The 27,312-nt window shown below is 39.6% G+C and overlaps 1 protein-coding gene across 1 annotated transcript; it reads right to left on the bottom strand.

The window, feature by feature from the left end:
* Positions 1-574: 574 nt before the first annotated feature.
* On the bottom strand, positions 575-23,761 carry LOC134225242 (glucose-6-phosphate isomerase). Its single transcript, XM_062705155.1, has 4 exons — positions 23,292-23,761; positions 10,764-11,586; positions 10,442-10,687; positions 575-1,295 (listed from the first exon to the last, which is right to left on the bottom strand). The coding sequence occupies exons 1-4, from the start codon at positions 23,420-23,422 to the stop codon at positions 810-812; spliced, it is 1,686 nt and encodes a 561-aa protein (XP_062561139.1). The 5' UTR covers positions 23,423-23,761; the 3' UTR covers positions 575-809.
* Positions 23,762-27,312: the final 3,551 nt, after the last annotated feature.

Raw genomic sequence — 27,312 nt, 5'->3', positions numbered from 1 at the left:
TTCACTGTTGAGGTCTAAATACCTATAAAAATTCCATTCTACCTAGTTCTTTCAATTGATTTGTTAATTTCCATTTTATTACCAAATAAATTGATCTTCTGCCAGGGGTCAAAGGTAGTAAGCCCCGTAGGCTATGAATGTTCATAACAGACGCATGAAACATAACCGCAGCCAGGTATTCGAAACTAATTTCATTTTTTCACGAAGCCCGGGAAATAGCTTTCCGCGAAAAGACCATCTCGTTTGGCCACAGTTCTACAATTGTTCATTTTTTCGTCAAATATTTCCACAAACTATAAATTATCCTAGTTATGAATATTCATAATTTCGCTGGTGGTCGTCCTATCAAACAGCGATATGAAAATGAAAAGGAAAATGCCCAAAACCAGCTACTTTAATGGGCAATGCGGTAGTTGAGGAACAAACAATCATGCGAACAAGCAACACTTCATCCGACACTCCGAGAAAAAAATAAATCAGAATGACTTTTTCACACCGCAAGAACTATCGCTCGTCATGCGATGATACTGTATAGGGAGCAGGTCATCGTGTTTGAATGCAATAAAACAAAATATTGTTTAAACGTGTTTGTTTCACCTTTATTATCGAAAGCATCTGTTTTAAGTTTTCATGCGCCAATTAGAGTTGCAGAGCAATGCTACTTTTTATAATTTGAATCGACTATATTGAAACGTACGTACGTTCAAGAATAATTTAATATGTGTTTAACATTAACCATAATATGTGTACTTCTTCATTTCGTTTGAGAGATGAGTATAGCAGCGCAGGGCTCCCACTCGATAACATGCTTAGATTCCGTCCTGTTCCCAGTGGACCTTGATAAAGTTGATCAAACCGTTGGTGGATGAGTCGTGTGAGGTAGTTTTATTGGAATCATTCAGATCGACTTCGATGGCCTTGGCCAGCTGTTTGCCGAGCTCAACACCCCACTGGTCGAACGAGTTCACGTCCCAGATGACACCCTGTGTGAAGATCTTGTGCTCGTACATGGCAATCAGAGCTCCCAGCACGAACGGTGTGATTTTCTTAACCAGGACTGAATTGGTCGGCCGATTACCGGTGAAAACCTTGTGCGGCAGCAGCTGTTCCAGTTTGTCGCCGGACAAGCCTGATTTCTCCAGTTCGGCACGGGCTTGGTCCTCGGTTTTGCCCATCATCAGGGCCTCTGTCTGGGCGAGGTAGTTGGCCAGTAGAATTTTATGCATGCCACCACTCTCCACGGGGTTGTGGGTAAAGACCGGGGCGATAAAGTCGCACGGAATTAGGCGGGTACCCTGTGAATTAGTTAAAATAAAGGGAAATGTTTAATAATCTGGATCAATGCTATAAAAGGGCTAACGTTTTAATGTCTTGTTCTTTTTTTATCTAAAGGTACATGTTGACACCTATTTAAGAAACCCTTATACACATTATAAACAGGTAATAATGTGGATTTGTTATCTCTACTATGGGTGATAGCAACCTCACATTAAAATACTTCGTCAACCTTCGTGTTTGCATTAGAAAGGGTACTCAGTGAATGTAAAAGATGGACATTCCAGTTCATTACAGCTACAAGCCGGAGGCACGCGATAGTCATCTCGAGCTGTCGGAATTAGCATACTGCCATTCGACAATTCCTTACTTACCACCGTCTATCACGAAATAGGTTCGCTCTCGAAAGCGTATTTCTGTCGGCGAGAAGTGGTCTTTAAATTCTAAAGAATTCTCCACCAGGTGACCTGGCGTATGTTTTTTCTTTTCATGATAACCACCGCTAAAAGTATGTACTGGGTATGAAGGGGGCAATGCACGAGCGAGATTCATCGTGGTCAAAATTAAAACTGGACTCCGTGATTCGAGTTGCCTACAGCGCAATATTTTGACCACCTTCTTTGTCGAAACTTCTCGTAGTGCGATCAAGTCGTTGAGATTTTGATAATGTATCACACCTTCGCACGCTCGCACTTGGTGATTTCTTAGTTAGAACAAAACGTAATAACCGTATGCCGCCACCACCACCATCAAATCAGGAGGTGATTAAGGGCATTTCCACCCAAAACCGACACGTTGGTACGGCCAGGCGATATAAAATACCGTGGAGGCCACTCTTGCGGCAGTCCTTGTTTAAACAGTTGAAGGATTGCCATCAATACTCAGATTGAGTTTTTCCAGTGGAAGTAGGTATGAATTCTCCACCCATGAAATGTAATCAAGAAGCAACTTCTGTGCGGTGGTGGCGATAAAATTGAAACAGGTGAAAAGGTCAGTCATTTACATTTCACCGTCAGTTTCGGTGGTTAAATCTCCACCGAACACATAAATATGGAATATGCTAACTAGAGCCAAGGCAGATTTGCTGATAATGGAAAGAAATATCGTTCGTTCAGAAAAAAGACGTGGAATGATTTTGCTACTTTATTACTTATGTATGGTTGGAGGTGTGTGGTGTAGATTATATCATCTACAGACGAGTGCTTGACCTTAGTGAGTGTTGCTTGAAACGGTTGCGATTAATAAGGGCAATATATTAAATAACGTTTGAAACGATGTTTCTGGTTGGAAGATATTATTGTCATAATTAATAAAACTTTGACCTTTGAACTTCTGAAAACAACGGAAACAGGACACTAACAATAAAACCATCATGACAACCTTCTGATGATCAGAGTACGATATGGTCAAGTGGACCTTCCTTATCCGAGCGTTAAGATGCGAGGCTACAAAGCAAACCCATGCTGAAGGTTGCTGGGTTCGATTCCCTATTCGTTTTAGAAAATTTTGAGGTTGGAAATTTTCTCGACTTTCCTGGGCATAAAAGTATCATCGTGTTAGCCTCATGATGTACGAATGCAAAAATGGTATCTTGGCTTAGAAATCTCGCAGTAAATAACTGTGAAAGTGCTGAATGGACACTAAGCTGCGAGGCGGAAGTGTCCCAGTGGGGAATGTTATTCCAATAAGAAGAAGAAGAACTAGCTGGCCAAGTGGACCAATCTCGATAAACACTATGAATGTATTATGAGAATATTATTTAAAAAACCAAAAAAAAAAGTTGCTTTTATTAAACACCGTTATAAACTTTTCAAAAAGCAAACAAGTTAATTATGATTATTCATTTGACAACTTTACGACTACAACTTGTGGCTTTGAAAAGCATTGAAAATAGGATTTATTACCCTTTCCATTACATCCATACATAAGGTTAATATGCTTTTGACGTGTGTAGCTCTTTACAATGATTTATGAAAGGTTCATGCATAGTAATGTTAGCACCAATAAAACTAACCAACTAGCTATGTTGATTGCTGTCATAAAACCTTGAATGAAATCTCGTACCGTGGACCTCCGGTAATTCGAACGGTACCTTTCGGGACGAATGGGTCATATATGCCCAGCATTTTAGATTGGCTGTGAAAAATCACAGAATAGAGATCTCTATCGATAGGTCCTCACTTTATTCAGCAAAAATGTTCATCAGGATGTCGGTTTCACAGGAAAAAATCGGAGGTCAAGTTTGACATTACCCTGAAGACATAGATTTCCGAAACCTTGGGAAGATTTCGCTTCTGAGACCATGCAGATAAACCTGAAATGTTCGGATCTTATACCACATTGTTTGATAATTCTAAATACTTAATCAAGTTTAGTCATCCTGATAGCTTAGACAGTGATAATTTTTTAGAAATACGAGTACTCAAAGTACTTCAAAACGTTCTCGAGTTCAGCCCACGGTATTTACCAGATCAACCAAGGCTTATGCAATGTCCTTATCATCAGGATATACCCAATCTGGTCCAATAGGGATATGCGCATCATATAAACCCAATTTTCTTGAATACGTGATGCTCAAGGCACTCCAAAGCGTTCTCGAATCCAACCCAAGTTATCTACCAGATCAACCAAGGCTTTTGCAATGTTCTCATTATGCGCATCATTTAAACCCAATTTTCTTGAAAACGATGATGATGGTATTCAAAAACATTCTCGAGTTCAGTTCAAAGTATCTAGCAGATCAATCATGACTTTTGCAATGTCCTCATCGTCAGTATCAAAAAGCATATTTTCCTAATTTCCATGAACATAAGATGTCCACGGTCCTCCAAAATGATCTTGAGCTATAATCAAGATATCTACCAGATGCACAATAACTAAGAAGGTGTTTGAAGTGATGAACTTCTACTTACGAAAAAATCACTCTAATACAGAAAATAAGGAGGTGTTTGTGTCGAGCAAAGTCCATTTGAATGTGGGGACTTTTTTTGTTGGGGCGTAGAACCACTGCGTTCACTGGCTTGGATGATTACATCAAACAATACGGCTCCCAGGATATTTTAGCGAACCATGGAGGTCTGCAGTGGCTTGTACAAATGGTGATTGGAGTTATTTAAGCTCAATGAATCTACTGGGATATTATATCTAACATCGTTCATAAGTTGAATCATTGGATAGGTCAAATGATCTGGGCTCCAGGACGTTTTGAAGAACCAAAAAGGGTCTGTAATATAGGCAATATCGAAATGTGAAAGTTCCTTGAAAAAATGTTTGAAAGGTCTATCAGAGTAACCGAGAAAATATTGTATTATGGCATCATTGGCTTCCACGAGTCGATATCAAGTCTTAGAACCCCGACTTATAGAGGGTGCACTGTAAGCTTGTTAAAGAAATGAGTGAAATCCTACCAGCTCGATGGAACTGCTGGGATGTTTAATGATGCACGGATATATCATCCAGAACTTGGTTAATCGGGTAGTTCGCATGTTCTGAACTCCAGCACGTTTTGGAGAACCAAAATGGTCTGTACTCTGTGTCTGTAGTAGAGCAATTCTCTGTGAAATCATGATTTTTTTTTTCAAGATTTCAATTTTGTACTTTTTGATGGTCTTTCAAAAATGGTCGAAATATTTTTTTTACGCTTTCATCGACTAGATTTTATGGAAGTACAGTAAAGCAAAATTTCCATTGGAAAAGGTATACGGTATATGTTTTTTCTAACTGCTGCCGGTTTTGAGACACAGCAAAATACGTTTACAACGTATACTTTGTTCTCGCGTTAACATTAATATGCTAGTTACTTGGATTATATCACTTACCAATGTGAATCCTGATCTAAGTAATGACACTTCCTCTCCCTACTTACAATACTCCTTCCCCTTCCCGTAACAACCGTAGAGATGCAGACGATTCGTCGGTCTCTAAAACAACGGTTGTTACAATAACATTCCTTCCCTTCCCTAGATGATCGTAAGGACGTGGCCGGCGCCGTTATTGACCCATTAAAAGTTAAGCTTTCGGAACGTGCACATTGAGGATGGAGTGCTAATCCCAAGTCCCATCTGTTGGTTCCCTGTGCAATTCCGCTAGTTCTGGTCAATCACGGAGTAGCAACTACGGTCATCATGCTCATGCTCATGCTGCCGGTTCTGAGGTACAGCGTTATAAGATAAAATACACCGATTTTTTTTTAATTTTCAGTCATTTTCGAATGTTTTTCGATTCTATCCAACCTAGAATTTTACTGAGGCGTTGATATTTATGGACAAACGATAGCAATGGAACAGAGGTTGGCCATTTTCATGGTATGAGGTTGTGGAAAAAATATTTTACATAGAAAAAATACCAATAATTTGTTTTTCGAAATACACCCTAAAATTGAACCATATTGGCAAAGAATCTTTCAACTATACTAATTTTTGATATATATATTATAACAAAAAGCTAGTATAAAACGTTGCACAGTACGCAAAGGTGGGCAAAAACTAAAACTAAAAAACCCTGATTCATCAATCTAGCGATATTTGTGCCTTTCTCGTGCATTATATATACCTAAAAGATTTGAGTGAGATTTTCTTAGCTTGATTTTTTTTTGTATAGAAATCATTTTTTGGCCATAATTTTTTACCCCATAGTCTGATCTGGCCAATTTTCAATACGAAACAATGGAACAGGATTCCCCGGCAAATTCAACTTGTTGCAAAAAATCGGATCAAGATAAGTGCCTAAAAGATGAGTGAGTTTTATTTTGCGCACATACATGCACACACGCATACACATACACACAGACATACATCATCTCAATTCGTCGAGCTGAGTCGATTGGTAAATAACACTATGGGTATCCGGGCCTTCTATCACAAAATCGTCTTGGAAGTGAATATATAGCCTTTTCGCACCTTGGTGTACGAGAAAGGCAAAAAATACAAAAAGACGAGATATCATATCTAGGGAACTTTTTCAAATCGGCGTAACATTTTGTAACATGTAACATTTTGATCAAGCTGAGAAAATGAGCTTGGAAGTTTTCAGATTTCATTTTTATTCCTATTTAGAAACTAATCATTTTTATTGCAATTGAATACATGTGGGAACCCGACGAGCTCGGTGATCTAGTGGCTATCGCTTCTGCCTTATAAGCAGGAGGTCGTGGGTTCAATTCCAGGCTCGTCCCTTTTCTACTTTGTGTTTTTATCTTAGTTCTTTCTGTGCTTCACGTTATACCAAAACGATTCCTACTGTTATAACCTTCCACACAATCCCAAAACCTCCCGTGGCACCTATGAGAGGTCGTAGAGTTCTCTGCATCTTTCTTAAGTAGGTGTCCAACAAACAATCCTTCCCCTTCCTCAGCATTCGCAAGGACGTGGCCAGGACAGATCTCGACAATGCAGAGTGCATTGCTTCCATCTAAGAGTTAGTGATTAGTCCCAAATCAATATCTGTGGTAACGGATGAAAGTGATGCTACTCTAATTGAATACATGTGGGAACCCAATGAGGACATTTACGGATTTGATCATATTGGTGCCGTTCGACGGCTTAAAATTCAGGATTTTCCTCAAACAAGCGACTAGAACTCATGCCGAGTACTTCCAAGTGAGTTTTGTCACCTTTAGGTGGCCAACCAGGAGCCGGTTCCAGTGGGAACCCAAAGAGGACATTTTCGGAATTGGACATATTGGTGTGGTTCGACGGCTTAAAATTTGGGATTTTTCACAAATAAGCGAATGGAACTCATGCTGAGTACTTCCAAGTGAGTTTGGTCACCCTCAGGTCACCCCTACGGAAGTTCCTCCAGGAATTCCTCCGGAAGTTCCTCCAGGAATTCCTCTGGAAGTTCCTCCAGGAATTCCTCTGGAAGTTCCTCCAGGAATTCCTCTGGAAGTTCCTCCAGGAATTCCTCTGGAAGTTCCTCCAGGAATTCCTCTGGAAGTTCCTCCAGGAATTCCTCCGGAAGTTCCTCCGGGAATTCCTCCGGAAGTTCCTCCGGGAATTCTTCCGGAAGTTCCTCCGGGAATTCCTCCGGAAGTTCCTCCAGGAATTCCTCCGGAAGTTCCTCCAGGAATTCCTCCGGAAGTTCCTCCGGGAATTCCTCCGGAAGTTCCTCCGAATTCCTCCGGAAGTTCCTCCGAATTCCTCCGAAGTTCCTCCGAATTCCTCCGAAGTTCCTCCGGGAATTCCTCCGGAAGTTCCTCCGGGAATTCCTCCGAAGTTCCTCCGAATTCCTCCGGAAGTTCCTCCGGGAATTCCTCCGGAAGTTCCTCCGGGAATTCCTCCGGAAGTTCCTCCGAATTCCTCCGAAGTTCCTCCGGGAATTCCTCCGAAGTTCCTCCGGGAATTCCTCCGGAAGTTCCTCCGGGAATTCCTCCGGAAGTTCCTCCGAATTCCTCCGGAAGTTCCTCCGGGAATTCCTCCGGAAGTTCCTCCGGAATTCCTCTGGAAGTTCCTCCGAATTCCTCCGGAAGTTCCTCCAGGAATTCCTCCGAAGTTCCTCCGGGAATTCCTCCGGAAGTTCCTCCGGGAATTCCTCCGAAGTTCCTCCGAAATTCCTCCGGAAGTTCCTCCGAATTCCTCCGAAGTTCCTCCGAAATTCCTCCGGAAGTTCCTCCGGGAATTCCTCCGGAAGTTCCTCCGGAATTCCTCCGAAGTTCCTCCGAATTCCTCCGGAAGTTCCTCCGAATTCCTCCGGAAGTTCCTCCGGGAATTCCTCCGGAAGTTCCTCCGGGAATTCCTCCGAAGTTCCTCCGGGAATTCCTCCGGAAGTTCCTCCGAATTCCTCCGGAAGTTCCTCCGGGAATTCCTCCGGAAGTTCCTCCGGGAATTCCTCCGGAAGTTCCTCCAGAATTCCTCCGGAAGTTCCTCCGGGAATTCCTCCGAAGTTCCTCCGGGAATTCCTCCGGAAGTTCCTCCGGGAATCCCTCCGGAAATACCTCCGGGAATTCCTCCGGAAGTTCCTCCGAATTCCTCCGGAAGTTCCTCCGAATTCCTCCGAAAGTTCCTCCGGGAATTCCTCCGGAAGTTCCTCCGGGAATTCCTCTGGAAGCTCCTCCGGGAATTCCTCCGGAAGTTCCTTCGGAAGTTCCTCCGGAAATCCCTCCGGAAGTTCCTCCGGGAATTCCTCCGGAAGTTCCTCCGGGAATTCCTCCGGAAGTTCCTCCGGGAATTCCTCCGGAAGTTCCTCCAGGAATTCCTCCGGAAGTTCTTCCAGGAATTCCTCCGGAAGTTCCTCCAGGAATTCCTCCGGAAGTTCCTCCAGGAATTCCTCCGGAAGGTCCTCCAGGAATTCCTCCGGAAGGTCCTCAAGGAATTCGTCTGGAAGTTCCTTCAGGAATTCCTCCGTAAGTTTCTCAAGGAATTCCTCCGGAAGTTCTTCAAGGAATTCCTCCGGAAGTTCCTCACGAAATTCCTCCGGAAGTTCCTCCAGGAATTCCTCCGGAAGTTCCTCCAGGAATTCCTCCGGAAGTTCCTCCAGGAATTCCTCCGGAAGTTCCTCCTGGAAAACATGAATGAAAATGAAAATCGGTCATGGAAGGATGCTGCGCTTTGTTCTAACATTAAAATTTCTCAATTATTTTAACAGATTATGCAAAGAATAATTACTAGTCAATAAATTAATCATATTCCTTTATTCCACCGAGTTGAAAGTGATAACAAACACACAATAAAGCAGATATTGCACATTTTCATGCCCAGAATAAATATTTGTTGAGATTTTTGTAGCATGCCTTTAATCTTTCGCGTTTCTATAGAGATTGAGGAGAGGGGCAGATATGTAAACATCGCATGACCTCTCATTGATATTAAGAAATGTCAATGCTGGTCCCAAATATCATCTGTTAACAATTGGTTCTTTGTGTAAACACAGCTGGCCTGGCAATAACGGAGTAGCAACCGATCAATTATGCTCGCGACGAGGTCAGTTATCCTAGTCGGAAAAAAATCTTGGTGCACAGCAGCTAAACTACCTAATTTAACAAACAAGTGAGAAAAATATGCTTTCGAAAAATAACTGCCCCATATGAATAGGGAACCCAGCAAAGATGGGACAACTATGCGGTTAAAGGCAGTTTACATGATCCAAAGCGCTATTAGTTTTGAACTCATCCGCTTGTCGGTGAATTGAAGCCTATATACCATTTTATATGTGCATACACCCAAGATTTTTTACGCGGTTGGAATTCATTAATTCGTTAAACTAAACTTTCACAACTTCTAAATGCCACCTGAATTTTCTTTGAATTTTTCCGTCTATGACGAATTAAGTACTCTCCATTTAATTCCACCAATTATATATAATTGATGGAATTAAATGGAGAGTACTTAATTCGTCTTAGACAGTTGAATACATTCCACTAAAAGAGCTTAATATATATTTTCCATTGAATTCTTGTGATTTTTTTCCTGGGTTTAACTCATTGTTTCATTGCCGCTAAAGGCCTTAACCGACTAAAATCAAGCCGTGTAAAAACCTGGGTGTAACTTTTATTACTTCAAAAAATCGAAAACGTACTCTTACCCCACGCACACTCTTGCCCCACTCTACTCTATTATGAGCAAATCTCCTTGAGTATCTCTCAGTCACCTTGGTGTAGCGGGCATACGTCACATTGGTAATTAAATTACGTATTGGGGTTCTTGATGCTTAGTTTATGGAGTAACAAGAACAAACGTAACAAAACCTGGGTGTAACTTTGGGCATATTGGAAAAAGAAGCTGCACGCTGCAGGACCGGTGCAGAAAAAAAATTCTTCTGCAATTCAATTAAACATGTTGTAAAACCAAACGATTTTGACTTGTGTCATTTCGTCCCACTCTGTACCATACATTATCAATTCAGTAGAAAACCGAATTAGCCGCCAGCGGCGTTGGATTTTTCTCACAATCCATACGTTAAATCTAATTTCGGAAGTGGTGCGCTGTATAGCGCTTCACCAAATAAAAAGTTAGGTCTAGCGTACGGATTGTGAGAAAAATTTAACTTCGCTAATCGCCCATTTCTACTGAATTGATAATATTGTTTATTTGTTTCTCGTCGAATTGGTAACTTCATTCTGCAAATCAAGTGACTGATAATGGAATACACTACCCATACTTCGCCTGTTCAATCGCGAGCATGACTTGGGAATAAATTACCGTCAGAGCTATGTAGCCCTTATCTCACTTACCTGATGAATCAGCTGGTAGAATGCATGCTGCCCGTTGGTGCCGGGTTCACCCCACACAATCGGACCGGTGTTGAAGTTCACCCGCTGGCCGGATTTGGTTACACCCTTACCGTTACTCTCCATATCGCCCTGCTGGAAGTAGGCAGCAAAGCGATGCAAATACTGATCGTATGGCAGCAGAGCGTGCGTCTCGGCGCCGTAGAAATTCGAGTACCAAATGCCCATAAGAGCCAAGATAACTGGAGCCTGTTGGATGAAATAATAACCGTGTGACATAGGATCTCATTAATTTGAAGAAGAATTTGCGATCAATTTCACTTACATTTTCATTCAAAGGAGCACTCAAGAAGTGATTATCCATGTAGTGAGCACCTTCCAACAGCTTCTCAAAGTTGTCGAAACCGATGGCCAGCGAAATGGACAAACCAATGGCGGACCACAGCGAGTAACGTCCACCCACCCAGTCCCAGAATTCGAACATATTCTTGGTGTTGATGCCGAAGGCAGCGACCTTCTCCTTATTGGTAGATAAGGCAACAAAATGCTTAGCCACATGTTCTTGCTCACCGCAACGCTCCAAGAACCATCTTTTGGCGGCGGTGGCATTCGTGATTGTTTCCTGAGTGGTGAATGTCTTGGAAGCAATGATGAACAGAGTTGTCTCCGGGTCGAGCTTCTTCAGCGTTTCGGCAATGTGAGTACCATCGACGTTGGACACAAAGTGGGAACGAATACCGGTGTTGTAAGCTTTCAGGGCCTCCGAAACCATCAGTGGACCGAGATCCGATCCACCAATGCCGATATTAACCACATCGCTGATTTTCTTGTTGGTATAACCACGCCATACTCCATCCAAAACTTGCTCGGTGAACTCCTTCATATGCTCCAGCACGCCGTTCACCTCGGGCATTACATCCTTTCCATCGACCAGAATGGGCTTATTCGAGCGATTTCTCAGCGCAATATGGAGCACAGCACGGTTCTCGGTGATGTTGATACGTTCACCGCCGAACATGTCGTTACGGATTTTGACCACTTCCCGCGACTCTGCCAGCTGGAGAAGCAAGTTCCAGGCATCGTCGGTGATACGATTCTTGGAGTAATCCAGCAAGATGTCGCCATCCTTGGGTGTGCTCAGTTTTAGGCTGAAAACGATAATGATAATATGTTTACGGTGAATAAAGTGTTCCTTTATTTTCCCTCGGAAATAATTGTAACACTATCGCTGTTGTTCATACAAAATGGTCATTAGAGTGGGGTGTCATGTTCATTTTTTTCAAATAGATGGTTTTTCGAAACCATTCTGGGTCCCAAACAACTGTGCCAAATTTGAGCCGGATTGGTTGCTTATTCGCTTTACGCATCGCGTTTGAAGTTTGTATGGAAACTAGTATGGGAAAACGTATATTTTTGCATGTTTACTTCTAGAGGTTTCAGTTTATCGTAAACCAAGTGGCACATTGCGTTAAAGTATAATCCAAAGGATGCCGAAAAACTTGGCTGAAGAAGGTCCGTTGCTGGAACGTCCACGAAAAACATTATAACGCTTCGAAGAATGATTGTTCAAACCATATGCAAAAAATCTTTTATTCTGCCAACACTGCCGAACTACGTGGCCCAATAATTTAACTAAGGTTATTTCAAAATTATTGATTTGGAGCTAATGGAAGTTACATGTTCGGAATCATTTCACAAGCTAAAAATTCCGACAAGAACCATAGGTTGTCCGGTAGTGCTGGCAGAAACATTGTTTAATTGCATATGGTTTGTACGTTTGTACATCAACATTTTTGGTAGACCTTTCAGCAACGTACCTTTTTCGGCAAAGCCTTTCCAGACTATATGCTAACTTATTGAGTCACGTGATTGACGGTAAATTGAAGCCGCTAAGAGCAAAACTGTAAAAAAGTATTTTTCCCCATACTAATCTGCATATATATTTAAAAAGCGATGCGGAAAGCGAGGACACAACCGAACCGATGGATTTTGCACAGTTGATGGACTTCCATACCGTTTCCATTTCTATCCTATACCTAATTGACTATTCTAGTAGTAGCTGAGCAATTCTCTGTGAAATCATGATTTTTTTTGGATTTCCCTGAAATTTTGCATATGCATTCTTTGTGATCAAAAAACATAATTTCCATCATTGTTTTGCCATTTTGACTCTAGCCTATCTTTTGACAAGGGCCTGAGCAAAACCACCTTGAACATTTTCATAAATATTAACTTGAAAACGGCTTGTCCGATCGTTTTGATGTTTTCGGCGAAGTTTTAGGTAATCAATGGGGCTATGTGAAAAAAATATACATTGCGAAACAAAATTGTTCGGATATTGAAAATAAAACTTTAAAATTGATTTTCTTTAAAACGAATTTTTCAATATTTTTTATTTTTTGATATGTTTTAGCAGATAATATATGTATTTTTTTGCACTATGAGTCATAATGGAGAAATTATTGACAAAAAAGTTTTTTTTTTTTTTTAATTATAGTTGGTTTTTCAGAAATGGTGGAAATATTTTTTTTACGTTTATATCGACCCGATTTTATGAAAGTACGTTAAGTTTCTAATGGAAAAGGTATACGGTATTTTTGTCTGAGTGCTCCCGTTTCTAAGATACAGCAGTTATAAGATAAAATATACAATTTTTAAAAAATTTCATTTGTTTTCGAATGTTTATCGATTCTGTTCAACCTAGAATCAAATTTCACGGAATCATTGATATTTATTATTGAATTGAATTGAAAATGAATGGAAAAGCTCGTTTCCTATATCCAATTAGAATTTCATCAATTGCTATCTCCTATCACATTAGCTGGGCAACTCGTTAACCAAGACGAACCTCTGCCCGTCGTCAACCTCATCCAAAAATTCCAATAATATTCCGCTTGAACTCGTGGCAAGTGCAGAGGTACATTCGGCTTGCAGTGGGCGAGTGATGGAATCATCATTCCCTTCCCCTTTCCTACAATGCCATCAAAAAATTGAAATAAGTTTTTTCCATACTAATTTGAGCCACTTTAATACTTATTTTTTCCGGGTATCTACCGCCTGGAAAAATCTAGAAAACCTGGAATTATCAGGGATTTATCCCCACCTGGGAAAAACCTGGAATTATCAGGGAATTTCTGACATAATCAGGGAAATTTCAATACCCGGTGATCATGAGTGAAATTCTCTCAAAAGATGAAAAATATACCAATCGAATCTATTAAAAATGTAGTGAACATTAATGGATCGTTGTTCCGCAAAAACCGTTTTGGCATCTTTAAAAAAAAATCCTTGAGAATTTCCGAAGCTATTCTTGTTGAAATCTAGGAATTTATTCGGAAAATCTATTAGGAATTGCTTTGTAAATTATTTTGAGTATTTCCTCGGAAATTATTTACGAATATATTAAAAAATAATAAATAAGTTAGGATTTTTCAAAGCAATTCCTGGAGGAACGTCCGATTTTCCAAAGAATTCTCAAAAGCAAAATATCCGGAAAAACTCTTCCAGGTGTTTTCTAAAGTTTTCCTCAAGATACTTCTGCATAAGTTCCCAAAAAATTCCAAGGAATTTCAAAAGAATACCCGAAGCATTTTCCAAAGATTTTTACAGTAAAGCCATGAGTAATAGAACGCTAGTGGCAATATAAACATTAAAATTATTCTGCCAAAATATGCCGGTCATAAGAATAGCTGGTACTACCTAGCAATTTCAATACGATATCGATGCAAAATGATTCGATATCTGTCAAAAATAATCTTGCTCTGCGAGCAGGGTTATTCGATAATTATCGAAATGTCACTTTCAAGTTTAATTCTCCAAATGAGACAGACTCTTTGAGTGAATTTTTAAAATTACATTAGTTCATCACTTATAATTCAACTAATCTATAAAATAATTATTCTTCCTTATTCCACAATTTTGTTCTCTTATCGCAACAGTAAGACTGGGAAAGGTATATCTGTTAAGTTAAGAGGCCAAGTTTTGTTGAACAACGAAAACATATCATCTGAACTTGTAGGGAAATTCTACCGAAAAAAAAACTTTATAAGAATTCAACTGTTTTGCGGCATACTTAAATAGGGAGCGGGACCATTTGGACAGCACCCCCTATTCCCGTCCGTATCGTTAATAACTCGACCGCGTTCCAACCAAATGGCTTGATTGTTTGAACATTACAAGATATCGTCAGAAACTAACCATGTACTAAAAAAACAAGTAATTTCGTTGAAATGCGCTCGATTAATGAACATTGCTGACGGGAATAGAAGGTGCTGTCCAAATGGTTCTCTACCCTAATATCCAATTGATTTTATTATATATTTTGGAAAGGTTTACAGAAGAAATATCGTTTGAACTCCCATTGGTTGGGTTTAGAAGCATACAACGATGGGGGCCTAGAATATGCGTAGACAGCTTCGTTTAAATCTAATCGTAGTTGGAAATCAGAATAGAAATGTTTTATTCTTCAAACAATCTGGTTTTTGAACTTGGTGCAATTAATAAACCAGAATGTTATCATGCTTTGCTAACACTTAATGGCAATGAAAGTGATTAGTATTGAAAATCTGGAAAATCTGTAAGAGAATGTACTTGACTTTTGTTTTTAATGTTGTCATAACAGGAAAATGCTGTTAAGTATCAATTCCAGTCATTTCACGACCAACTTTTGAAAAGGGCTTAATATTTTGACTCTTTTATCAATAATGTATATAAATTTCCAAACGACATCGAATTTTTCTCCACAAAATATAAAAAACAAAAAGGGAAGAACGTTTATTATAATAGAATATTGAAATTTGTGTTGCAATGATGCACACTAAGGAAAAAAGACAAGTTTTGGAGCACAAGCGTTTTTTTTTCAAATCGCGTTTTCTCAAAATGGCGCAAGTTTGCGCAAGATTTTCCGTGGGAATCTGAAAGTACACATCCCAAATATGATCCCCAACTAAATATCTCCGCGGGGAAATGCGGGGAAAAAAAGTGGCTGACTTTTAAAGTTGAAAATACATCTTATTTTCAGTGTTTTTTCCGTATTTTGATTTTTAAATTTTTTTTCCTTCATGATATCACGATTTTCGTTAGTACGATATGAAAGCTCTTTTAATTATCTTTACAATGCTACCGTCATCGGGGGTGACAATGGGTCAAATGGGGGTGAGAATGGGTCACTGTTTCAACTACTTAGAATGCTTGTAGAATGGATTGAATGTATCTGAGGGCAAGAAGACCTTTTTGGTCGATTTTGCTCTACGACCTCCAGGCTCCCGGTGAGAGCGATGACCCATTCTCACCCCCAGGCCCATTGTCACCCCCGATGGCGGTATATATAAACCTCGGTATCGTATCAGAAAAAACCTTTCAAAAACTGGTATGAAGTGCAGCAAAATTTTGAAGAGGAAACCCGCGTTTTTTACCTTTTCTCAACTTTAATAACGAATATCTCAAATACTATACCTCGTAGTAGGGTGGTCGGTATTGGCCATTTTTGGTATTCGGTATTTGGTGGAGTCTATACCGGTAATACCGGTAGAATACCGGTTTTTGTTAAATTTTCACGTATTAAAAGGAAAACTTTTGATTTGGATTTTGGATGAAAAACAATATTTGTTGACAAACTTTAGATGTTAAAATCATTGCATTAATCCCTTCAGATTCATAGTAGGGGAATTCTTTACGGATTGCATGCAAGAATAATGAAATCAACGTATTTACAATCCCTTCACAGGTTGTCCTTTAACCGATAAACCAGAAAAATTATCCATAGAGGCATATTCTTCGTTCCGATCGTCAGTTATGGTCGTTGTCACAGTTTCAACGATCGCATCCGCTTGATTAATCAAAGTAGCTCTGGATGCCCCGAAGAAAATGCCAAAATCGTTTTGATTTATTGCTTTACGGCAGAATTATTCAAAAAAGCAAAACAGATCGGCGTATTTGGATCGTCTCTCTTGGATTCATTCCTTAAAAGCATCGAATAAGTGGTGGAAATTTCTGTGGCTTGATTTGATAATTGTTCCAACATGTACTGCAGCGCCACGTCGGCTTCATATAGAGTGCAGAACTCACAGCAGCTTGAACAGGTTCGAGGGGTTAAATTATTTCACCAACAATCATCTGAAGGTAACAATCACTGAAGGTAAATTTGTATTAAAGCATCAACTCATGGATCCGTTTGAGCATAGATAACGTGTTATACCCGCGTGCATTGGTTTTCACATGTGATCGCCGGAAAAGAACTATTACGGCTCGTCCTCGTACATTTTTCATAATTTCATACATTGCGGAAAATGGTCGACGATGTCAAAAGTCATTCGCAGTTTTAAAGAGAATGAAGCGACAGGTATAATTAAAAAACCTGTGCAGGAGTTCATAAAATTCACTCAACTAATGATGGATTTAGATATGATATGCGATTACATGCAGTTGAGCTGATACATGTAGGTGAAAATTATTCGAGATTTTCTATACTGACAGCAAAATTTGAAATACCGAAAATACCGTTTTTTCCGTCTCTAATACCGGTATTTTCGGTACACAAAATTGGACGGTAATACCGGTATTAACGGTTTCGGTTCTACCGGTTAGACCACCCTACCTCGTAGGGACCTGAAATTTTGGGGTTTTCTTATCTTGTGTATCTAATTTCGAAAAAAAATGCGAAAAAAATATTGGTGAAAGTGGATTTTCCGATTAAAGTCCGCCTAAATCCCCATAGGTGACGGCTGGCGCGGTACGACCTTAAGCGACTGAAGCAACATGATGTCGTCACTGCATACGCGCAGCATCTCCAGACAGCGTTGCCGGATGAGGGTGAGCTTGATGGGGCTCCTCTAGAGGATTGCTGGAATACAGTTAAAGTAGCCATTGACGACGCAGCGGAGAACAACGTCGGGTATGTGGGACGAAGTCGATGGAACGATTGGTTTGACGAAGACGTGTAACGTCATGAAATATGATTAAATTACCTTTCGAAACAACCCTAAAGTCCGAAATTGGCCGAACCATAGAAAAGTTATAGAAATTTCAATTTGGGGTCAATATGACCCCAGAGCACAGGCAACGTAAATTTTTTGATAAAAATATACTGTAGCGCTTATTTTCAAGATTTTTCAAGCAAATTTGAACATAGGGGACAGATCTCGGCGAGGTTTACAAAACTACCAGAAATTAGGAGAATCGGTTGAAAACAAAAAAAAAAGGGCAACCTTTCATAGTGACCTGGGGTCATATTGATCCCAGAGCACAGACAAAAGATTAAGGTAGGCAATTATAGTTGGAATCCCTAACGCTGAGGCGATGTGCATCGATTGTTTTGAGAAAGGCATCATCACCGCTAGTGGAGTTGGGTCTTCAACAATACAAATTAACAGCGCCGTAGCGTGGGGTTGGCCCCCGGCGACGGCCTTAGCCCTCAGGGGGCGCCGGAATCAAGAATTACGGTATGGGAAACGGAACAATTTTATTCTAATCTTTCTTCTATATCAAATAAATAAGTCGAATGATTTGGTCTTATCCTTGACTGCCATTTCGGTTTCTCTGAGCTCTAAGCTCAAAGCTCTCGTAGATTAGCAAAATTTATCCGCAATACATACAACATGTGCCAAGGCATGTGCTATCAAAGCATTCATAGCCCCACATTTCACATGGCCTTCCTGCTTCCGATTGTGATGTCGATTCCGACCACTTCAAAGTAATGGATGTTATTGACCCAACAGGGTCCAAACCACTGACAGACCAATTTTATGTTGCATCTTACTTGATCCGAAATCCGATAGCGATTTCGATCATCGACCGATTTACTTCAGAGTTGGTTTTTCTTGTTCCAACCATTTGACATTTGTATATGATTTGTCACGATTTTCAAATCTCTTTTCTCTACGATGTATTTGCAAGTATGTCAGTTCTTTCCAAGAAACAGCCGTTAGGACCAGGCTACTGACATCCTATTATTTAGCCCATCGGCCCATTAGATCGTAGCCATGATGTCCGGGCAATTTTTTTTCATATTGCTTTTCAATGATGACAGCGGGCTATGTCTATTGATGATGATGACACCGCACTTGTCACAGGCTCGGTTAGGACACTATGAGCTGTAAATAAAAAACATTCAGCAATTTAAATGATCTTTCAGCCTGGATGGTCCAACAGATTCCATACGAGGATCCAGAAATGCCCACGACTCTGCCAAGTTCCTAACATATCTTAGGGGCTGTCCATAAACCACATAGACTCTTGAGGGGAAGGGTGGGGTTTCGAAAAAGTCTATACTATCTATACGTTAGTCTACGAAGGGGGACGAGGGGGTATACCAAATGTCCACGTAGACTTGTTAATTTTTGTTTTTAAACAATTTATACAGAAGCTATGTGCAAAGTTTACTAGTTTGTTTTTTTTTTAATTTTCTCAGATTTTTTGCAAGATATCGAAATAATCTAATAAATTTCACCGAAGTAATAGTCTGAACTACTGCTTGAAATATGGATATTCCCAGGAAATTCTTCTGTACTGAGCAGGAAAGTATTCTATAAAAACTTTCGAGAAAAATTCAAAATTTCCACTTATATTTTATTGCAGATTCTACTATTTTTTTTATTTTTGTCGGGAACTTCTTTGGAAACAACAATAACAATTGATTGTTTAGAATTTTCACGGGAAATTATGTCACACTTCAACGGGGAATTCCGCGAAAAACCCTTCACTGGAGAATTTCTGGGAAGTCCCCGGGAAATTCGAAATGTCCATGGGAAATTCTTTGTATATTTTACGGCAATTTCTTCGGGAGTACTAATGCGAATTCTTTGGAATAATCGATGGAAAATCTTAGGAATTTCTAAAGAAACTGTTGAAAATTATTTGAATTTCCCACCAAAAAGTCTTTAAGTATCCGCAAAAAAAAAATATTTGCAATTTTTGTAAGAAAGCGCTTGTAATTTTCATGAAAAATTATTCGAAATTTTTACGACAAATTCACCAAAGTTTCAACTGACAATTCACTATAATTTCCACCGCAAATTATTCGGAAAAGCCTATGGAATGCCAATAGTAGGGTTGTTACGACTACGCGGATTTCGCGATTTTCGCGGATTTCGTGGTTTTCGCGGATTTGGCGCGGATTTACATAACGATTTTAGGGTTTCGCGCGGATTTAGTTTTAGGTGGAAATTTAATAAATAAATTTTAATAAATAAAAAAGTATGATGCCTATCTAGATGGGCTTTATTTTCATTAGCAAATGTTGTTGAGAACAAATTTACGTTTCAAGGTTATTAACATTATTTTTCAAATATGTCCAAGTCCTTATTTAATGCATGCATTATACTCTCAAGAATTATTTAAACAAATGTTATGAGGAGAGATACGCCACATGTTGTCATTTTTAATCCATTCTAAAACACGACGCCAACAAACCATGTCTATTGAAGTACATGAACACTCATTTTCATCTAGTCAATTTCTTTGTAATTCCAAGATATTTGTCAGTTTCTGATTGGTTGTTTCTTTTACGATGAACCACTCAGCATGATATATTATATCATTCTTCAAAAGTCGTCAGGAATCCTTTCATAATATTGGAACATTTTATATCTCCTTTATAAAATTCATCTACACAGATAAAAATATGTTGTGATTTTAAATGTATTTTCATGCACATATTTGGAGCATGCAAATAAACGTAACATTCAATCGATCTCACTGTTGTTTTAAATTGAAATAAATTTAAACTGTGCTTGCTTGTAAAAGTCAATCACTTTAAATTGAATATCGAATGTTAGTTCGTTTGATAGAGTTAGCTGCAATTTTACACGTCGTTGAACTTTCAAAATTATTTGCTGTGTAGAACGAATAAGGGTTTATACAACAATTGAAAACATAAAAATGTTCTGTGATTTAATGCAGATGCGTCATTTTAATAAGTTCTTCCGCAGAAAGTCGATTAAAAATTAGAAGATGATTCTCAAAAGTTATTTCTGGCGGGTTTTTTATTATATTTTCGGTTAACTCCGATTCTACAGGATTACCAACAGAAAACGAAGAAACTTCCTGAAGAAGTTTCCACAAGGACCCTATGACGATCCTTGTATAAATTCCTTGCAAATAAATTTCCACAGCGTAAAGAAGAATTCTGCAGCATTAAAAACCCGAAAAATTATAGACATTTTTGGAGGAATTTCCTGAAGCGGTGATTACAGGTATGACTATAGAAAATCGAAAAGAATGCCGCCTTGAATTTACAAAAGAGTTTTAGCGATGATCACAGAAATTTCTTTAATAAGTGCTCAAAAAGAGAACAGGGAGTTTTTCCGCAGGAAGTCACCAATCAATTTCTGCAAGAATTTCTAAAGTTTTTCTTCATCTTCTTCTTACTGGCATTACATCCCCACACTGGGACAGAGCCGCCTCGCAGCTTAGTGTTCATACAGCACTTCCACAGTTATTAACTGCGAGGTTTGTAAGCCAAGTTACCATTTTTGCATTAGTATATCATGAGGCTAACACGATGATACTTTTATGCCCAGGGAAGTCAAGACAATTTCCAATCCGAAAATTGCCTACACTGGCACCGGGAATCGAACCCAGCCACCCTCAGCATGGTATTGCTTTGTAGCCGCGCGTCTTACCGCACGGCTAAGGAGGGCCCGTAATTTCTAAAGTGATTTCCGTAAAAATTCATGAAGGGATTTCTGCAAGTAAGCTCTGAAGATTTTCCGCAGGATATTTGTGGAGAATTTACTCACTCACGACAAAATTCCCAAAATGAATAATAAAATAATTTCGGAGGAATTCCCACAGATAATTTGGAGCGACTTCTGCACTTCAGCAGATTCAAGGGCAGTTGGATTTCTGCAAACATTTCCATGCATATTTCCGGGAGAATTTCCGAAAGAAGACCAGCAGAAATATCTGGGATGAATCTGCGAACGTAAGATGAATTTCGACAGGAGTTCTCGGAGTTTTAAAATGAAATTCCAGTAAGAATGGTCAAAAAAATGTCTGCATAAACTTTTAGAAAAGCTTGTTACAAGAATTGAAGGAGAAATAACGAACTAATTTCTGTTGGATTTTACGCAAATGATTCTGCCGTATTTCCAAAGAAATTTCTTTTTTTCTTTTAATTTTTTTTTCAAATAAAAATACTCCTCTGAAATATTTGAAGGAATTTACGGTTGATTCTGACTTAAAAATCAACGGAGCTTGAGCAACTATGTTAGATTTTGTTCAAATATTTGTTTTACAGAAATTTTGTTTAAAAACGGAGCTTCATTGTCTAATTCCTTAATATCTACGCAAGTTTGTCTTGTGATCAATAACTACAACAAAGCTGCATAATTAATAACTTCAAAAGAAATTGGTGTTTTGGCAGATTTTTCAATATTTGCCACGTTTATCTTTAATCAATTATGATTAAATCTGGCATTAACATTCCTTTGTATATTGTCGGTGTAGCACCAACTTAGAATTCGGAAGTCGGGACTTCCGAACCGAACTTTCTTCCGAAGTTTTTTCTGTCAAACTAATTGATGCGTTGTTTAGCGCATCTTTAGGCGAATCCAGTGCACTACTTCCGAAGTTGGGTTATTTGCCTGTATCTGGAGAAAAATCCAACTTCGGTATGAAAAGCGTTCTAAGTTTATTCCGGATAGACAATATCAACGTACATTGTGGTGCTTATGCAAATAGTTTTGACTGTTCAGTTCTTGTTCCCTTAGATTCAGTACTTCTAGTGGTGAATAAGGCCATTTAGAAGGGTTGTAATATTTACTGCGGTTTTATTAGTCCTATTAGCATTTTGATACAAACATATGTTGCAGTTTAAAATCATATTTGAAATCAGTAATATTGTAAAAAAGGAACTTGAAGAGAAGACGTTCAATAAATTGTTATACAAAAATTGACATTTAACGTGTATTGTTTAGAATTTAGATCTGGATCGCGCGGATTTAGCGCGGAATGGATTTCATGTCGCGCGGAAATGGCGCGGAAAATATTTCAGGATCTCCGTAACAACCCTGCGTAGGGGCGGAAACGAAATCTGTAAACAAGCATTAGACTGGAACCCAGCGGGACATCGCAGAAGAGACTCATGGCGGCGAAGCCTCAATAAAGAAATAAAAGAAGTCGACCGAAATCTAACCTGGCAACAGGTTAAAGCGATAGCTGAACAACGCCCAGGATGGAGTTCTTTCAAGTCGGCCCTTTGCACCACCGGAGGTGTACAGGATCCATAAGTTAGTAAGTAAGAACAATGCAACGATCATTGGATTCACGACACGGACAAATAGACACAATGGACTTACGGTGAGATGGACCAGCAACGACAACAACAATGAATAATGAAAAATCTAAAAATATATTCTGTGTGGATTATGGCAGCAGAATACCACATTAGATCTCGGCACAGTAGCGGTTAAGTAACACAGAATGCCTACCAAATAAAGAAAGGAATAAAAAAAATAAGTCCTCGTATTAACATAAAATAATAATTTATTCATTTCTTGAAAATGGTTAAACTGATCAACGTTACCCCAGCGGCCCAAATTCCCCTGGATTAAGGTACCGAGTAATATAAATTGCATCAGCTCTGAATTTAATACTCAGATAAAAATGATTAAAAAGAAATCTATTAATTTCACAATTTCAATAAATCTATTAATTTCACAAATATGCTCTACATTACATGACGATTTTTTGTTTCGACGCACCCTAATATTGATGCTATTTATATAGCGCACGCTACTAAATCCATTCACTTTCATTCTTACAATTGTGTGAGGGTCAAATGCAACAGCGACGTCGCTACTGTACGGTCGAATGACACCGCGATATCATCCCATTCATTAATTAAAGAACTTACCTAAACTTATCAAAACGAATGTCATCCTCCTGGAAGATCTTCTTAATATTAATTGAGGAACCATGCTCGTTGTAATAATTCTGGATCTGCTGATACACAGAATCTTCCGAAAGTAACACTTTGCTGGACATAATTGCAACACTATTGAAATTCGGCTTGCAATAGATACCACACACAGAAGACTAGGTCACAGAGACTAACAGATTTGTAATACCACGTTACACTATGCCTCGAATCCCAACACAAACTGGATAGATTATCCGCCCGGAGAAAGCTGTGTGAATCCTTGAAGCGTTGTCCAACGACTGACCGCGAATTTTGGAATGAATCTGGCACCAGGATCCGTTCGACACCAGCGGAATTCTCTAATAATTGCAACAGACTAAAAGGATACCGGAGCACTCTGGAGGCACCTCCGGCTGCGAAAACTTTGAGTCGGTAAATACGGGCAGTAGTGTCTTCAATGTCAAATGAATAACACAAAACACACTCGCGAAAAAGGGGCGAGAGCGCGCGAGACCGACAGAGCCTGCGTAGCGCACGTTCTCGCGATAAACCGCGAGAGAAACTCCGTCGAAAGGTGTACCCTTGTGTGGGGAAAAGCAGACTGAAGGCGGATCGCGATGTAATACGTGAAATTGAAGACATGGTTGGGCTTTTAACTGTTTTCAGAACTGCACATAGCAAAGTACGTAAGTCGAGATTTGGTCTTTCAACTTTTGCTTTAATGAAATTTTAATCATAACTTTCCTTGACTCAGGTGTCTTTTGGTGACATTTATCTAAAAGAAAACTTATTATTTTAAATGGTAAAATAAAGATTCGAACTCGAACCTGAACAATGAGGAATGAGACATTTCTCACATCGAATAAAAAATAAAACGTGAGTGAAAAGTGAATAGTGAAACTTTCTATTTTTCACTGAAAAGTAAAAATTGAGAAGTAAGTAGTAAGAACAAATCTATATAAAAATTAAATTCTGTCTGTCTGAACCTTATAGCCTCCAAAACTACTGAACCGATCGGTCTGAAAATTTGCATGCAGAGGTTTTTGGGGCCGGGGAAGGTTCTTAATATGGTTCAAGACCCTTCCCCCTTTTGGAAAGCAGGGCTCCCATATAAATGAAACATCAATTTCTTCACGACTTAAGAATTAATCAGATAATAAATCAATTACAGGCGAAACGAAGTTCGTCGGGTCTGCTAGTAAATAAATAAATAAGAAGTTTGAAATTTGAAATTTGAAATGAGAAGTAAAAAATGGGAAGTGAGAAATAAATATGTGAAAAGTTAGAAAGTAGAGGGAAAAATGCGAAGTGACAAGTGAGAAATGAAGAGAAGTGAAAAATGAAAAATAAAAAGTAAAAATTGAGAAGTGAAAATGACAAGTGAGAATAAGAAGTAAGAAATAAGAAGTGGGGGAGGGGGGGTGAGAAATGAGAAGTGAGCAGTGTGAAGTGAATAGTGAGAAGTGAGAAAGGGGAGGCTAGGGGAGGGAGAAATGAGTAGTGTGAAGTAGAAGTGAGAAGTGCGAAGTGAGAAGTTTTTTTTTTCCAAGTTCGTTTTGATATATACAATCAATGTCATTTTTTTTAGTTAGTAAGAGAGGGATAGGAGCCAGCGTACTCGTGGTGACTCGAGGTTAGTTTACAATATTAAAGGATGGACGAGGCTTAGGATTCGGAATCAAGGAATTTCGGCTGCTCATCCGGGCATTTGGCGTAAGGGACGATGTGGCGTGTCGTCGTGCTCGAGGATTGGTTCTACTGGGAGCGTCCTCCGGATGGCCTGAGTAACGGAGATCTACGGAACATAGAGACAGAGACAGTACAAAAAAAACTTTGACAGTAGAAAAAAAATTAGATTTTGATGTCAGAATCACAAATGAAACTATAAATGGCCTGCATATAGACCGCATCACGATCCCCCAAAACACCTCGAATTTCCCTGAAGGGTTGTTTACCTCAGGCCACTAGGGTATCCAATAGTCGCTCTCTGGAGGCGTCATTTTCCGAGCAGAACCAAACTACGTGATCGATGTCATCATAACCGGCTCCGCACCTACATAAGTTGCTATCGACAAGGTTTATTCTGTACAGATGTGCGTTTAGTGAATAGTGATTTTACATAAGTCTCGACATCACGCGAATGAAGCCTCGACTTAAGTCCTCACCTTTGAACCACGCTCGCCCAGAAACTTTTGGAGCTATGGAAAATAGCCACCGTCAGAGTTCATTGTGTGTCCAATTCCTTTGCCAACTTTGAAGAGTTCTCTGACGGACTAATGGGAAAAACTCGTTACTCGAGAATTGTCTATCATAAACCTCACCTTCCTGTGCGCCCACCTTTGCCAGCGAGTCTGCCTTCTCATTGCCGTAGATTGAGCAGTGAGAAGGGACCCAAACAAAGGTAATCTTGAATGATCTTTCGACCAAAACACGCATCTGCTCTCTTATGTTTGTAAGAAAGTAAGATGCGTGCTTAACAGGTTTCATCGACCGGAGTGCCTCGATAGAACTAAGACTATCCGAGAAGATGAAATAATGGTCTACGGGCTGATTGGAAATTATCCCCAAAGCGAAGTTAATTGCTGCCAGCTCAGCAACATAAACCGAACACGGTTCCTGAAGTTTTTGGAAGGTGGTTGAAGTTACATTGAAAACACCGAAGCCAGTGGATCCGTTGATGCGAGAACCATCAGTGAAATATCTGTTGTTGCAATTGACATGTTCATATTTTTCAGAAAAAAGTGAGGGAATAGATATTTGTCGAAGATGATCTGGTATTCCCTGAATAGCATGTTTCATGGACAGATCGTATACAATTGAGGAACTGTCGTTGGTGAAGTGAACTCGAGGGGGATTATAACACGGAAGACAAAGATCTGATGATATGTAGTTGAGATAAACTCTCAGGAATCTTGAACGACAAGTTAGTTCAAGCATATTATCGAAGTTATCTAGAACAAGTGTGTTACTTGTTCCACATTTGATGAGTATTCTAAGTGAGAGCGCCCAGTAACGGTGCTTTAAAGGAGTGACTCCAGCAAGCGCCTCCAGGCTCATGTTATGCGTTGAATGCATGCAGCCAAGGGCAATACGCAAAGGCACGATACTGAATTCGTTCCAATTTGATCAGGTGGCAATCAGCTGCTGAGAGGAAGCAGAAGGAGCCATACTCTAAAACAGAGATTATAGTCGTTCTATAGAGTTTGATGAGGTCTTCCGGGTGAGCACCCCACCATGTTCCGGAGATAGAACGTAGAAAATGGATCCTTTTCCGGCATTTTTCTATCAAATACTCAATGTGGAGTTTCCAGGTACATTTGGAATCAAACACGACCCCAAGGTATTTAGAAGATAAAGATTGGTTGATGTCATCATTCAACAGCTTGAGTTTCAGTTGAGCAGGATACCGCTTCTTAGTAAACACAACCAACTGAGTTTTTTGCGGTGAAAACTCGATCCCTAAATGTCTGGCCCAAACAGTCAGATTATCCAGGGTACTTTGCAATGGTCCTTGCAAGACAGCTGCACATGGACCTCTTAGAGAGACCACGGCATCATCTGCAAGTTGTCTGAGCGTGCATTGTTCTTCCAAACAATTGTCAATATCTTTGACATAGAAATTATAAAGCAAGGGACTTAAACATGAACCTTGGGGAAGGCCCATGTAACTAGTTCTGGAAGTTGTCAGAGTGCCGAGTGTGAAGTTCATTTGTTTTTCTGACAACAAATTGTACAAGAAATTATTCAAAATAACGGGTAATCCATTACTGTGCAGATTGTCTGACAGTACTTCTATGGAAACTGAATCAAAAGCGCCCTTAATGTCCAAGAATACTGAAGCGAATTGCTCCTTGTGCGCAAAGGCCAGTTGTATATCTGAAGAGAGCAACGCTAGACAATCGTTTGTTCCTTTCCCTTTTCTAAATCCAAACTGAGTATTTGAAAGCAATGCATTTTCTTCGACCCAATGGTCGACTCTTGAAAGGATCATTTTCTCCAATAATTTTCTCATGCA

This window comes from Armigeres subalbatus, chromosome 3 (genome assembly GCF_024139115.2).
Source record: "Armigeres subalbatus isolate Guangzhou_Male chromosome 3, GZ_Asu_2, whole genome shotgun sequence".
Taxonomy (NCBI): domain Eukaryota; kingdom Metazoa; phylum Arthropoda; class Insecta; order Diptera; family Culicidae; genus Armigeres; species Armigeres subalbatus.
This window is presented reverse-complemented; position numbering and strand designations above follow the sequence as displayed.

Excerpts from the sequence above, each read along its gene's own strand:
- LOC134225242 (XM_062705155.1), bottom strand. The coding sequence starts at position 23,422 with ATGTCCAGCAAAGTGTTACTTTCGGAAGATTCTGTGTATCAGCAGATC. Across the intron at positions 11,587-23,291 it reads ATTCGTTTTGATAAGTTTAG|CCTAAAACTGAGCACACCCA; the intron begins GTAAGTTCTTTA and ends TATCGTTTTCAG. Across the intron at positions 1,296-10,441 it reads TCTACCAGCTGATTCATCAG|GGTACCCGCCTAATTCCGTG; the intron begins GTAAGTGAGATA and ends ACTAATTCACAG.